Genomic DNA, 16152 nt, shown 5'->3' with positions numbered 1-16152 from the left:
GGTGTAAAACTCTGCACATACATCATTCTGCACAGTGGACGTCAGACATTCAAGTGAGGTAACAATATGTGAAACACAGAGTGAACTAGAGTGAACTTAAAGAAAAAAGACTGTATGATGAATTGTAATATTTTTTCTTCATGTTTTCCAGGTGTTAACAGTTTGGATTTATATAACAAATGGACTAACAAGAAAACACTGATGAACAAAGGATGACCTTTTTAACATAAAGATCCACTGATCGTTAGGCTCTGAGTGTTGGACCCAAACTGAGTAGATACACATTCCTCCCCTGATTAAAACCTACTGTTCCATACTGTCCAATTTTTGGCTGACCGTTGAAGACACACAGGCCTACAATTTTCCATGATGTGACTGGATCCAGAGGTGACGATCTCACCTACCATGATGGAATCTGGTCTGTCACCTTCCACAGACCCTCTCCACCTAAACACCAACAGCTATGTCAATAACAGCAACAGCAGCTGGAGTGGCCTCCTCGACGGCGACTCACTGAGGAGCAATCACACTCTGACCCTCCATGACCGCTTCCACAACGCCCTGCTGGGGGTCTTTCTGGGACTTCTTTCTCTCCTCACAGTCATAATGAACCTGCTCGTTCTCTGCGCAGTGAAGAAAGAAAAGAGCCTCCACACCGTCGGGAACCTCTACATCGTCAGCCTGTCTGTGGCGGATCTCATTGTGGGGACCACAGTTATGCCTCTAAATTTGGTGTATTTGTTGGAGGATGAATGGAAGCTAGGACGGGCTGTCTGCCAATTTTGGCTCATTATGGACTACGTGGCCAGCACAGCCTCAATTTTCAGCTTGTTTATCCTGTGTTTGGATCGGTACCGCTCTGTCAGACAGCCGCTAAAGTACCTGAAATATCGAACGCGGGGAAAAGCCAGCGTGATGATTTCTGGAGCCTGGCTGCTGTCGATGATGTGGATTATTCCAATTTTGGGATGGAGATCTTTCACTCATGTAGACCTTAAACCTGAGGAGGAGAACAAGTGTGACACGGATTTCCGCTTTGTCACGTGGTTTAAGGTTATTACTGCCGTCTTCAACTTCTATGTACCCTCAATTTTGATGTTGTGGTTTTACACGCACATCTACTTGGCAGTAAGGCAACATCTCAGGGACAGGGAGAGAATCATTCATCCGACCGATTCATTTGGGGAAAATGAGAACGGACAAAATGCTCAAACGCCCGTGAAAAATGACTCCAAATCACCCAAGAGGGAATGTGAAGTTCCACTGAAACTCTCCAAAAAACAACGCTTGTTGGACCAAAACACTCTAGATCAGACATATTCCCTCGAGGACGGCGATAAAACTAAAACTGCTTCCTCCAGATCTCACAGAAAAATTGGCGTGAAGTGCCAGCAGACGTCGTTTCTCGCCATGACAACAAAACGACTCAGAATGGCACAAAAAGTGAAAAGGTGCTCCTTGTCTCCCGAGGAGAAGCAGGCAGACATTGAGATTCCCCTGAGTCGACCTTCGGTGCCACAGGACATAATTTGTTCAGAGGGGAATAATGAGAACAAACTTCAAGCGTCTTTAAATGAATGTCACGTCACAGTGCCAAACTCAGTGAGCGGTGTCTGCGATGTCAATCAGGTTTCAGACGTGCAGAGATACACCTCTGTGCTCTACAACAACTATGACCCCAATCACACGCTGCCCTGGACTGAGGAAGGGATTGAAGATGCCAAATTGGACGCGGCTAATGCAGTGACCCTGAGACGAACGTGGCAAAGGTTTATTGACCAATCACGTCAGCGTATCCAAAGCCTAAGGATCCATAAAGAGCACAAGGCAGCCAAGCAGTTGGGCTTCATAATCGCGGCCTTCTTGTTGTGTTGGATACCGTACTTCATAGCTTTCATGGTCATGGCGTTCTGCAGAGAGTGCGTGCACCATGACCTTCACATGTTCACCATATGGCTGGGTTACATCAACTCCACTCTCAACCCTTTTATATACCCGCTCTGCAATGGGAACTTTAAACGAGTCTTCAGAAACATTCTGAACATTCGTTTGTGACGGATAGTGACCGGCAGAGCAAAGAAGCAGAACAAAATCACAGGTGTTTAAATGCTGCTGATAGTGACAGACAAGGAGGCGACATCTGTTGCATCAGTTAAAGTCTGGGTGAGCTTAAGTGTAGATAAAACTGTAAATGTATTTTGAGTGTCAGTTATTATTATGCCCTTCGGTTCAGAGTCATGGCAACAGTTGAGGATGATGTTGGAATTTAATGTTATTTATTTTGTCTGTGTTATGCTAATGATAATAAAATGTGTCTAGGACCAGAGATCTTTAAACTCAAAAGAATTTGATCTCTCACCCTTAGAAACAGGCGCATGAATCTAGTGTCTTGGTCCAGTCTGTCTGGTCCAGAACAGGGGAAAACTATGTCTAAAATGTGTTTTTAAAGAAAATCTGTTTATTTATTAAATGTACAGAACCAGAGATGTAACATGTTACAGCATGATGCAGATACAAAATATTTAGCATTTTACAAGCGCTGCCATTGTTTTATGAGTATTTTTGTCACACGGTTTTCTCATCATTAAAAGGGGATGTGGGATATTAGAGGTCCTTTCTAATGTCCGTCCAGGAAAAACACAGCCGATTACCCCAGGGAAGGCTGATTTGGGATCTGTTCAATTGTTCTCTTCCGTTTTAGTTTTTAAAAATGCAAGCTTTAAATGATTTTGTTGTGTTTTAAACACATTACAATCATCATCTTAACAATAATAATCTGTAAGAATCTTCTGGTCTCGTTTTACCTGTTATCATCATGTGAAGCAAAACTATTGAACAAGTATTATTAATTTATATATGTATATGTATATATATATATATACATATACATATATATATATATGGCACTTGCTAAATATTAGCTGTATGTCTGAATCACATTTTCACACTGTGGACAAGACCATGGCAACCTTAAATCCTTCTGTCAAACTACTTGTTTTTCTTCTGCCCATTACAAACTTTTTACACTCATCTATTCTATGATGTGGTGTTGCCCTTCTTTTTACATCATTAGCCAAAGAGCACCAAATAGTATTTCTCCCCTGTGGAAAAGCAACCAAATTTGAGACTTGTGTAATGCATTTGTATTGATTAAATATTTGGACACACAAAGTGCACCCATCAGCTCTGGAGACAAGGCATTACAGCACAATTGTCTCCCATTAGAAAAGGTTATGCCTGCAATCCTACAATTAACATTTTACCATTCTCATATCAGTTCAAACAGTGTTCAGATTTTCAAAAACAGTTCAATGCATTACATTTTTCTCATGTCAGAGGCCTATTACTGTATTTCAGATTTTAATATGTGAATGATAGTGTCTGAAATAGGGTAATAATACGTTAAACTGCCATGAATCCAACAAAATCTAGATCAAGAAACCCCTGTTTCCTGTGTCCAGTGAACACAGACGAGTTGGTGACTCACTACTTAGCCAAATCAAACAAATCAGAGGGGGGTGGAACTGAGCTGGAAGGGGTGATGAACAGAAGAAGCATGCGTGTGATTGCACTCTGTCATCTCTACAGTTCATCTCTGTCGACACGATGGAGCCAGTGTCAGCCTGGTATTCAGGAAAAACAATGTTTTAGATGTTCTTTTTTTAATTTTTAAACAGACCAAAGCTATCAAGTTCTGCTAATAGCGACAATACTCTCATCATGTGGCCACTGAATGTTCTGATGTTCATGTAAATCACACGGATATTTCTGCAAGAATGGTTAGACACTTAAAAAAATTCTCGCTGCTGTCTGGCCTCATTTCATTCCCTCAGTTTTATTACTGGCAGCAGAGAGCAAAGGCCTTGTTCACTTTTGTTTCTAATCATACTTCTTTTTATTATTACCAGAGAATATCTATCATTTGAGGGATTGTGGCCACTTACCCTCTTCAAAACATGGCAATTCTCAATGGGCATATCTGGTTTCAATATACTCTATTATGTACTCCACATACATGGCTGGAGTGGCCTGCCTAGGGGCCCTGGGGAGAAAATGTGAGTTTGAGTCCTAAGTTCCCATCTAGTTCAGTGCACATGGCATACAATACTCATACTATACTAAACCTACCTAACTACCTGGTCTTATGTTTTCTTTATGTCAATTAGTTTGTATTAATTTGATTAAACACAACTTTACATAGGAATTTGCACTATGTGAGCACAATATGAAAAAATAGGTAAGGTTTTGGAACTAGATTTTGGACACGTAGAGGCCCAAGCACCAAGTAGGACAATATGATTATGTTATAATGCAGACCTCAGCTGATTATTGAATTTTAGTGGTGCAAATTCCCAAACAAATCTGCAAGTAATCAAATTACCAAAACACACCTGACATGGAGTAAACCGGAGGTCTGGGGCCCAGGGGCAGTTGCCCAATTGGTAATCCAGCCGTGCCTTCATGTACCTTTATGTTCCTTAATCTACTGCACATTTCTGGGCTCCATCAATACATTGCAGTTTAATCAATTTTATTTATGTAGCCCAAAATTACAAATTTTGGCTTTAAGGGCTTTACAATCTGTTCAACACCTTCTATCCTTAGACCCTTGATCTGAAATGAGTATCCACACAAACCATTAGATCACATCAACACGTAAAAGTGACACAATCATGTGTTTTGATAGTAGCCAAAGGAACGCTACTCACTGGAAAAAGGTCAGACTGGAAACTAAACACTCGGTTGTTGCATGCGCAGATTTCCCAAAATCAACATGAACGTGATAAAAAATGTGCAAAGGTGACAGTAAATCTGAAATATTGGCTACGTGCCCAGGTGAAGAACAAAATCCACTGTAAAAACAACTTAATAGGGTAAAAGTGTCAAAGTGGTTAGCTTGGTTTTTGGGCCATCCATACCTCAATGTCAAGTCAAACAGTGTAGTAGCACACTACTTGACACAGGAATTAAATATATTTGGCGTATTCTTCATGTTATGGCAAAGAAACCACAGGCTGGCGTTAATATAAATGATTTTACATCATATAAGCCCTATTACTTTCACTACGTGATGCTGCATAGACGTGCAGAACATAGTGGCTAGAGGGGCTCAAGCTCTTCAGCTCAAATGCCGCCTTGAGCAAATAAACATCATTATAATTTATACTATTGTTACTGTGATTGTAAGAAAGCCTGCCAAGCACCAGTCCAACAAGCAATACACCTTCAGTGTCAGCCTTCTTTTCTTTTTCCCTCTTCATCTTCCTTTCCTTTTTTTTTTTTTTTTTTTTTTACGGATGAACAGGATGAGAGTTGTTCCTTATTATTTTGTGCTTGATTTATGGTGGGTGATTTCTAGCTGTTTTTCATGTTTGCCTAAAATTAAGATGCTCATTAAACAAATAACTGTACAATGTGCCACTTTGAGGATATTTGGTTTAGTGGTCAGTGTGTTGAAAGTTTTTAACTAGGGATGCTAATTTTGAATTCAGACCGATGGCCAACCCTCGTTAACCGATCATTAACCGTAAATGTACTATTTAGATTGGATGAATGTCTGTGACCCAAATGTTTTTTTTCTATGTGCAATAGCAGCACAAACAACACCAGAACATGAGGATTCACACACTGAATCCTCCGGCGCTGAGACCACTGTATAGAACATTTAGGTATAACAGCCTAGATCTTCTGATGAAGAACGTTGGAATACTTTTCCACTAGTGAAGAGGATCCAGTGAGGGGGGATTGTCTCTCATACAGGTGTCCACCTCTGCCTCTGGGTCATTAGCTTGATGAGGGGTGTTGTAGTCGTCTTCCAGGAGCAATATCGTTAGTCTTTTTTTACTGTTTAACTGATAGTATTAATCTGTCAAAATTCTTATTGTCGGTTAACGGTTGAACTGTTAATAATCAACATCCCTATTTTTAACTCTTGAAGCATAAAACGCTTTTTCAAATTCATCCATGGCCCCTCAAAATGTGTCTTTACATCACAGTGGGGTCCTTTTCATGGATTTCTGACGTCTGTACTGAATATGTATGTACAGTAGCTTAATCTCACAGGATATTTGTACTTATTTCTAGAATAATACATATATTTTTTATTTGATATGTATAAACAGGAGTGGACTGCATAAGGCAAATTTCACTGACAGGGCATGGCAGACATTCGCCATGCCCTGTCAGTGGCTAACTGCCTTGACTCCTTATCAGCAATGTCTCAAAATATAAAGCTCTCCATTTTACAATGCTGCTGCAAAACATGGACCTATAAACCACTCTAAAGATGTATAGGTCCCATTTTATTCTAGTGAATTCTACTGTGAGTTGTGTAAGTTTGTTTGGAAGAATGCAACTCGATTGAATCGTTCAAGATGAAGAGGAGTTATTCTACTGACAGCGAAAAGATAAAAAAGATCAATTAAAACAGCACCATGGTAAGTGTGAAGCAGAGACTGACAATCAACTGTATGATGAGAGCCAAGGAAAATGTTACATTTTGAAAATAACAATACATACACAAGAGGTACATTTACTGCAGTAATCAATTATTAAATTAAGACATCTCTATTTATTGTATTCATATGGCTTTGAGGAATGTAATAACAAAAGTGAGGCAGAGGCATAACTTGATTTTCAGACTCTGATCAGGGTGAATTACAATTAAGTAAAACTATTATTAAAGTCTTACCCTCCCTTACATAACTTAATAATTTAACCCTTTTTTAAACCTTAAAAATCATCAAAAAAAATTTGGTGCTGGTGGTGGGATAGTTGATTCATGAGTAAATCCAGCATTATAAAAAAGTGCATATGAAGAGCAACACAAGCAAGCTGGCTTGACCGGCAGTTCACAGACTAAGCCAACATGAACGCACTGTTGGATTTGTTGCCTTGTTTCACTCAACCAGTTAATGTGGCTCACAGAATATCACTGAACTTAAAATGACCCAGCTGAGTTTACGCTCACTGGCAAACTGAGTGGGAAATCGATTTCTAAGCATTTTATTCTGTCATTTCACAGCAATAATGCATAATTCCACCTGTTACTTGAAAGCATTTCTCTGCTTAAATTGCAAGATGCAAAGTTAGAGTGTTGATGCCACTTAAACATTTGCAATTGTTGCTGTGTTTTGTGGTTCAAAGACGCAAGCTGAAGCCAAGAGCCAAATCGTTTTTTCTAGTGGTTACATTTGGATAGTATTACATATTCCCATCCTGAGATTTAAAATTCTGTTTAAAAAAATCACCAAAACACCAATGTTAATTAACATGGTGAGCAATTTATAAGCTGATTCCAGACGTTTTAGACTCATTATTTCTATGCTATATTTTGTATTTGAGTACTTTTAGACTAACAAAGGATAAAATACATTAATCAAGGATTCATTAATCAGAATTTATTCTAGTGTGGAGAAGGATTTGAAACTACATTTAGACCTTTTTGTTGGGAAATCAAATGTACAGAAAATATAACTGAAGGGTTATATTCTCATTAACTACTTATTTCTAAAATCTCTGCTTCGGCCCAGGTCCCTGCTTGACTTGTTTTGCTTCTAATCGCAAAATTAAAAACAAATGAAACTGCCTTTATGAGCCGACATAAAAACTGAGGTGTTCATCACTTGCATTTCTGAACTTGAACTGATGCTGCACAAGAATTTCTCTCGGGATAAATAAAGTTCTATCTTATCTTATTCTTATCATATCTTGAATACCGTGCGTTTTTCCCCAGCAGTATAGTTTTGAGACGGCCCCTAACTAATTGTCGCACAGTCTGCTGTCCACATGGAGCCAATCTGATTTTCCGTTGACCATTCTGGTGAAAATGAGCTCGTAGCTTCTTTCCTATATTTCCGGAACTGTGGACTTCTTCCTGTTTAAATACAATTATGTTTAATTTGTGACTTGACCTACTTAAACCGGTGGTAAGGGTGTTACAAACTGACATAACGTCACGTTAGCTACTTCTCGGTGGCTTGCTCCCGTGACATCCGTACAGATCTTGTCAATCCGACATGAAAAGAAACGGCGCCTACAAGTTTTTGTCAGTTTTCTCTTGCTTCATCGTTTGCGTGTTCTTGTTTTTATTTTGGTTCTTTATATTTTACTCCATGGTACATGCACCATAAGGCACAGAGACAGACTTCTGTAGTAGCTAAGCTAAGTTGGCTACTTACCCACAGTGCATTGCTTTATTGACAAGTCCCGCGATCACATGATCAACCTGACCAGGAAGTAAGGATTTCTGGTAAGTGTACAAAGCTGAGCTTGTTACAGTTTGAAATATGAACGTGTGTGTGGCTTATTTAACGTTACCCTAATTTATCTGGTTTTGAATACAGTTATGTCTTAATTTTGTGGTTTGTTTCCTTGGAGATGCTCGTCGTGTGTAAAAAAAAACGTTAGAGCAGTTTGTCTGTCAAAGCTTCTGCTTTCACTGTGAGGTCTGTGTTAACTTACTGCACGGTAACTGGCAAGTGTAAAAGTCCTGAAAAGTAAAAATGGACTTTGAACATACGTAACTGTAATTACATTAATTAGTGTTTAAGGGTTTATGGTCTTGGTGCTGATTTTCTGCCATTAAGAAATAATCCAAGTAACACAAGACTGGCAGGGCTTCAGCTTGCATTTTTAGTTTTATGTAAACTGTCGAATTGGACAAAAAAATAAAATCAACATGTTGACATCAGTAGTGTTAGATGTTACCAGGTAGCATAGCAATTTGATGTGCACCTAGTGTCCATTGTAGATGAATCTATATATGTATATATATATGTATATATTACTTTTGAGATTAGCGTTAACTGATTTATTCTGAAACATGTCAAAGGTAATGACAAATGCTTGTCATAAATTAACACAGAGCCCAAATAAATGTGTCAGAATTGTTTATTTACGGTGTTCAAGTCACAAAACCCAAAGTATTCATTGATGAATTTTCCCCCCATGGACCAATACAGTGTTTTCTTGTCATATGCTATGTTATGGGATATAATATTATTGATGAAAATTTCAATAGATGTTACCTGCTTAACCACAGTGTACAGTATATGCATACTTGACTTATGTGAAGATCTTTATCCTTTTGTAATTGTTATTTTGATTGATATATATCGGCTGTTTGTCTTGCGCCTTGCCAATTGACTGAACCGAGTGAATTAGCTCATTTCTCTGTGTATACCTTTACTGTTTACGTCACTGAATTGTGTATTAAACAGCACTATCAGAGGTCATGAGCTCAGCAGCTAATTAGTTATAATTTTTTGTGTTAAACCTGTTAGTTACAACTTCAACGTGAATGTAATACTCTAAGTGTGTCTAAATTACAACAGATTATTGAGCCTGCAACTGTTTTATAACACACAACTGTTTAATGTTACAGTTTGTAGTACTTGGCTGCGCGGCCTGTTTGTGAAGTTGTGATGGCATCGGACACCAGTGAAGCAGCGTCCTCCACTGCAGACCTCAAGCTGCAGTTTGCTCCCTTCAGCAGTGCTCTGGAGGCAGGCTTCTGGCACCAGCTCACTCAGAAGAAACTCAACGACTACAGATTGGATGAGAGCCCCAAATGTATCAAAGGATATTACTACAATGGTGAGTGGTGAGATCAGATGAGATCGATGACTCTTCAGTTGCTTCCTTTTCACTTTTTTGACAATTCTAGACATTATGTAAAAAACATATGTTCATTATGCAGTGTCACACAAGACAAAGATCAGTATGTTTAAAAAAAAAAAAAAAAACCCAAACATTTTATGTCACACATAAAATGTACACATTTCTGTCCTATAGGTGACCCACTTGGTTTACCCACTCGCCTGACGTTGGAATTCAGCGCATTTGATGTGTAAGTATGATGCAGTATGTTGCCTATATAAACCTTATCCTAACCCTATAAAATCTCAAGTTATTTAGTCTGTAAAAGTGCAATGAGTTTTAAAATTTAACTAAAAGGGTTGAGCCACCAATAAAAACACAATTTGGAACCTGCTACCACTCTAATACAGACTCTAACAGTAGACAACAAGTATGTTATGAATGAAATTCAAGTCAAATTTCCCATTGAAATACATCTCAAATTTATGTGGTCAGAAATTATGGCTCTTTTATTATATCGACATGTTTATAAAAGAACAGAAGACGATAATTTTACTGTCGCAATTCTCAAAGCCTTTCACACATTTATAGAAATCAAGATGCAGTAACTGTGGCTGTCTCCCTTTTTAAGCTTTTGTGCAGTGCAGATAAAAGTGAAGTTTTCATTGTTATGGAATAATGAATGGCTGAACTTCCTTTGAAGTTTATCAGCCAGGTCAGTTTGGGGTTGAACTAAATTTGGATCAGCTCTCAGGTCAGGTCATGTGGAAACCTTCAATAAAGCAACTGTGCTCACATTTACAAAATGTAGCACAAACAAGTACAGTTAGCACATACAGTTTACATTCATACAGTTTCATGCAAAGGTGTGATGTGTGTTGCTGTTAGGGATGGTCCGACACCAGCCCGCTGCTGTCCAGCTATTGGAACGCTTTATAACACCAACACGCTTGATGCCTTTAAGACCACCGATAAGAAGGCTCTGCTGGAGAAGGAGGCCAAGGAGGTAAAAGACATTCAATAGGAATTTTCCTCAGTCACACACACATATTAACATACAGGCATCTGGTAGGGAATTTCTGTAAAGTTTTCTGTTAGTTGTGCAACTGAGAATTAAATGATTTAATGAATACAATCTTTCATCTCCTGCTGTTTCGTAGATATGGGATGCTATACAGTCTGGGGCTGCGTTGAAGGACCCATCCATCCTCTGCAGATTCATTCTGCTGACCTTTGCTGTGCGTATAAACAGTATCTTATAAAAGTGTTAGTTCTGTATATTAATGACGTAATGTGACTATTTTTCTATTTTTATTTCCTTCTCTTTATCTTTTTAAAAAATTCAGGATTTGAAGAAATACCATTTCTACTACTGGTTCTGCTTCCCTGCAGTCTGTTTCCCAGAGGGAATAAAGATCGTCCAACAGCCTTCTGTCCTAGAACAAGTTTTCTCAGCAAAACAGGTTGTGTTTTTAAAGATTTTTACACAACCACTGGAATTAATAGTACACTTTGAAATTATACTGTAGGTGCTCTTCATGTGTTGTTCGACACAACACATATGGATTCATCAAATGTTGATGCTTATTAGAAATTCTAGACTTAAAATTTACAGTTGAGCTACTGTATGATAAATTAAGTTTCTACTTTCCTGAGACAGTCCTAACATCTTTAACGTCTTTCCTAGAATAAGTTGGTTGCAGCTCCTAACAGTATTTTTGAAATCTGCTTGTTCTGTCTAATACTGTGTGGGTTATACAATAAGTGAGAGTTAGAATGACTCATGAACAACGTGACGCCAACTACAGACCGCAGCGATTTCACCATCTTTCCCCTCTTCCCCGTCTCCCTTTCTGTTGTCTCTCTCTCTGTCAACCTAAATTATCAGTGTTTTGTAACACCTTGACAGTTCATAACTGAGATTCATGAGCTACAAAATTGCATTCAGACTGAATTTCAATCATTTTAACGCTAAGATTAAACCAGAATCACAAAATGACTTCACTGACCACCGTCTCTGGCAGACCCGACTTTGATAAACTGTTGTGCAACTTTAGGAGATGAAAGCAAAACTTGTTATAATCAATCTAGTTTTCAGCAGTTTCGTGCTTTTCCACTTTGATGCAACTGTCACTGTAAAAGACCTTGGTATAGATTTTAAGCTGACTGTAGCTTCATAATACTAATTGGTAGGTGTATACCTTGCTGGTGCAAATTATGTTACAGATACTGGCAAAAATCTGTCTTTGTTTGTATATACATACACAAATTATGCCATGCTATCTGGTGAAAGTTTTTATTAAATATGATATATATATATATATATATATATCGTATATATGTAGGTGTATATCTCTGGATGGTGTATCTTTGATAAGTGGCAGAAGATGGATGGATATTATTTATGATTGCCCTTTTTAAAGCTCTCTCTCTATATATGGTGGATGGTGTTAATATACAGTACAGCGCTGTCTATAATTATTGTTGACACCTAATTATTTATGTCTCAGATCGCAGCCTTGCAGGAGGCCTATGATGGCCTGTGTATCAAAAGAGGGACCACTGCAGTTCCTTACTTCCTAATGAAGTACACAGATGACACATTTCAGATGGTTCCACTCGAGGACTGGGATACATTCTTCACTGATGATAAGAAGGTACTACTTCACTTGATTCGTGTTTATTTTAAAGCAACAGATGAAACAATTTTTGCAGTGAGATTAGTATGATATAAAAGTCTAATGAAATGTATGTTTTCCAACTTCCAACAAAGATTCAAGTACTGTAGGATTGTTCTGTACCCTACCATCCGATTAGATTGTATTGTTTTACACTCACTCTCACACACACACCCACGCACACACTCATATTTTTGGTAATGTAAACACACCTTGTTTGGTTTTTCTAGGTTACTGTGGGCGTCTATGATCCGTGTACTCTGTCTCAACATCCGGGCTGGCCTCTGAGAAATCTGCTTGTCCTCTTAGCCACCCGATGGTAAAACCTACGTGTGTGTGTGTGTGTGCGCTGGGAAAAGATGAGGAAGTTCTCTAGAGGACTCGTTGTAGGTCCTCACTGTGCATTTCGAAACACATTTGTGAATTTCACTATGCATGTTTGTTAGCTTACATTACTACTTGCTATTTTATTTAGGGACAAAACCACAAAGTAGAAGAAAGAAATCTGTTTGAATAATTTCCTGACTCTGCAGTGCAGGGAGCAGGTCACAAACATCGACTAAAGATACTGATAATTAACGGCATTGCTTGAATAGCTTTGTAGCATTACAAAAAATGTAAAAATCAAAGGTTTTCTGTCACATTCAGACTAGAAAATAACAGTTTGGTTGTTGCTTGGCCGCAGTGGTGTCGTAAGAGTTTAGCAAAGATAAACTTGATGAATTACACTTGTTTTTAAATAGCAGCACTGGCTTGCAGAACCTGACCGCTGCTGTGAAGATTGCACTACTTGTCTTCGAAGCTGTAAATTTTCCTGATAAACATGATCCATTTTGTTCAGTATCTTATATGTTGCTCACGTCTTCGTCTTTAAACAAGGATCAGACTTTCCATTTTCTAGTCATCCTTCATTGCTAGCTGCCAAGACTATTTCATACCACCTAAAGATTTGTCTTTAAAGATTGTCCCAAAATTCCTAAAAAAAGGGAAGTTTTCCCAGAACATTATAGCACATGTGCATGTATGTGAGTTATCAGGGCACTGTGCTCCTGATCTTTGCACCCCTTCCAAATGGATACATGTTATTTTTTGTGCGATAGGCCGTGCAGTTGCTCAATCTGGGTGAACTACAATGGCTGGTTTGTTCACCCATGCCAGACCCATTATGAAACATGCACAGCACACAGCAGCTGCTGTCTGTAGACACCAAAGCTTATAGTGTGTAACACACACACACACACACACACACACACAGCATGCAATGTATTTGCAGCATCTTGAAACTCCTGAATCTTTAGCTAGCCACTGAATGCTCTATTTCTCACCTGCTGTATATTTTCAATAATATTATTTCATAATACTTTAGGTGGCCGTTGATGTTAAAAGTTTCTCTCTAAGCCACCATGTATTTGTGGTTTGAAAAGCAGGAACAGAAATTGAAGGAGGGGTCTGGTAGCTGGAAAATATGAGGGAATTATGTAACACCGAAGTATTAAATGTTATTGGTCTAATGTGTATTGAAATCAAGGCAGGAAGTAAGTGAAGTACACTCATGAGACAGACAGTTGTAGAAATGATGGTGGTATGTGGAAGCTGGGATGTGTTCTGTGGAGAGATATATTTCTCTCCACAGAAATATTTACAGAGCAAATATTTCAGCACACCCATGGGGAATTGGTGCAAGTCGATAGATTTATTACTATTTATTAAATATTTAATCCAGGAATCAAGGTCTGAGCATATTCAAATGTTTACACAAAGATTGAAAACATAGAGTTTATCTTGTGCAATGTGTTCACAACCACATAGCTTTAAGCATCTTTCTTGTTCTTGTGACGCAGTTAAGCTCCATAAAAACGTCTGTTTCAGCATCCAATAACTGACGTCCGACGGTAGATGGAATAAGATGCAGGCAATGGGTCAAATTGTGTTCTGAGATTGGAAGTGGGAAACAATTTCAAAAGACAATGATGGAAGAACTCGACCACCTACCTGGAAGGCTGCTTCGTACTCTAGGAGCATAAACACTGAAACCTCCTTTGCCAGATTTTGAATGAATGGTTGTTCTGCAGCCCGAGAAATCAAAGTCAAAGTTAATTATATGAAACTGGACGTGCAGATTGATTTACCACTGAACAGTAACATGATTTTGACAAAAACAACACTAGACATGATGATAACTGTGATGGATTACAACTCTTAAACAAGAGCAAGCAACTATTTATCTCTCCAAGTTGATCTTAATGATGTCTGAAAATGAATAAAAACATTGTTACATCACATCGTCATACTTCATCATAATCCGGGTGTGTTGAAATTAAAAATATCACTGCATTTGGTGCTGCATGTTTCACTGCTGCGATTGCAGTTCAGCCAGTTTTTGGAAGTGCTGTATACACACAAGTTCAGGTCCACAATCAGTCATTTTTGGTCACACTTTTCCCTAGAGAGCTTAGTTTTTCCTGGCCCTTGTCTTGCTATTCCTGAAAGATTTTTATTGCATAATTATTTTTCATTTAAACATGGAACTCCCACCAAGGCCAGTTTAGCAACAGTGCCCTGTGATACCAGTGGCTTATCAGCAGCAAATACCTTCTACAGAGTTTAGCCCTCACACTCTGTAGTCAGAGGCAGTTTTTATCCAATACAAACCTCATCAATCTTGTGCTTGACTACACTCTCTGTGTTCAACATAAACTGTTGATACTGGCTTAGATGGGCGAAGGTAGAATTACAATGTAGCCGCGATGTCTCGCTTATTCAGTTGTTTCTCTGGAGTTTGGTTATTTAGTACCATATATGGGGAAATGTGTTGGTATGTGGATATGTGTTGACCATATTGTTGTGAGTGCTCGTTTATCTGTGTGTTTCTTGTACTGTAGAGAGAGAGGGAGGGAGAGCATATTCCACGTTGAGTTGTATTTGTGAGATATGTATATGTTGTTTTAGCTCTTATAGCTTCTAATCTGCAGTCTGTGCATGATGTGTATTATTTTCATTGTTTGACATTTGCATCTCTTTTATTTGCGTGTGTGTGTGTGTGTGTGTGTGTCAGGGGGTCTAAGTTGGACACAGTGGAGGTGCTGTGTTTCAGGGACAGAACTCTGCAGGGAAGCCGCTCCATTCAGCAGAGTCTCATCTTCCAGATCAAACTACCTGAGCTTCCCCTCAACTCAGGTAATTCCCATTCCTTTATCTGTGTGTGTGTGTGTGTGTTGCCATAAATCTTTGTCTGCACGTGCATTTGTTCTTGTTCAACTCAATATGTGTGCAATTGTGTGAATTTATGTGTATATTGTAACTGATATGAACCCTCAGTCTTAATTTACTTTCCATCTGCTCCCTTTTCAAGCCACACTAATCTCACACAGCTTCTCCATTATTCCTTTATCAGTTGAATAAAGCATGAAAGTAATTTAAATGGTAATAGCAGGTTGGGAAAAAGGGGGTAACTCTGTGATCTGTGTGTGTGGTTTTTGTTGAGTTCAGATGATGTGTCTTTGTTTACATTAGTCTTCCTCTAAAGCACATCTTGGGTTTTAATTAACTCACAGAGGATGTGTTTATGCAGCAAAAATTGATTCAGCTATTCTGTTTGGCTTTGCATGGACACATTTGGTGTTGTTTTGAAAGGAATTAATCAATCTACCTCAGCCCAACTTTTCAGATACTCCAGACTCAGTTGTTGCCACAAGCCACAAGTGTTTAACCCTTTGGCAAGGTGAAATAAACTTTATGATGCTTGATTAACAGTCACAGACATCAGTTCACAATCCAAATGAAACTATATTTAACTCAGTAAATTGTCCATGTCCAGACAACTTGTTGTTTATTTTGCGCTGCATTACACAGCGACATTTGTGCATCTAGCAGC

General features: G+C 38.6%; 2 protein-coding genes across 2 annotated transcripts in view; both read left to right on the top strand.

Moving 5' to 3' along the window:
* The first annotated feature begins 369 nt into the window (after positions 1-369).
* On the top strand, positions 370-2089 carry hrh1 (histamine receptor H1). The gene is given in 1 exon segment (XM_070903481.1): positions 370-2089. A coding segment is annotated over 1 exon segment (1686 nt). The 3' UTR covers positions 2056-2089.
* Positions 2090-8140: 6051 nt separating this feature from the next.
* atg7 (ATG7 autophagy related 7 homolog (S. cerevisiae)) overlaps positions 8141-16152 on the top strand; it is a 54421-nt gene continuing 46409 nt past the window's right edge. The window contains exons 1-9 of the mRNA XM_070902546.1: positions 8141-8251; positions 9386-9597; positions 9796-9850; positions 10489-10606; positions 10761-10838; positions 10947-11063; positions 12111-12257; positions 12509-12597; positions 15334-15455. Of these exons, the coding sequence (XP_070758647.1) occupies positions 9426-9597; positions 9796-9850; positions 10489-10606; positions 10761-10838; positions 10947-11063; positions 12111-12257; positions 12509-12597; positions 15334-15455 (898 nt within the window). The 5' untranslated portion in view covers positions 8141-8251; positions 9386-9425. The remainder of the gene's footprint in view (positions 8252-9385; positions 9598-9795; positions 9851-10488; positions 10607-10760; positions 10839-10946; positions 11064-12110; positions 12258-12508; positions 12598-15333; positions 15456-16152) is intronic.

This window comes from Enoplosus armatus, chromosome 3 (genome assembly GCF_043641665.1).
Source record: "Enoplosus armatus isolate fEnoArm2 chromosome 3, fEnoArm2.hap1, whole genome shotgun sequence".
Taxonomy (NCBI): domain Eukaryota; kingdom Metazoa; phylum Chordata; class Actinopteri; order Centrarchiformes; family Enoplosidae; genus Enoplosus; species Enoplosus armatus.
This window is presented reverse-complemented; position numbering and strand designations above follow the sequence as displayed.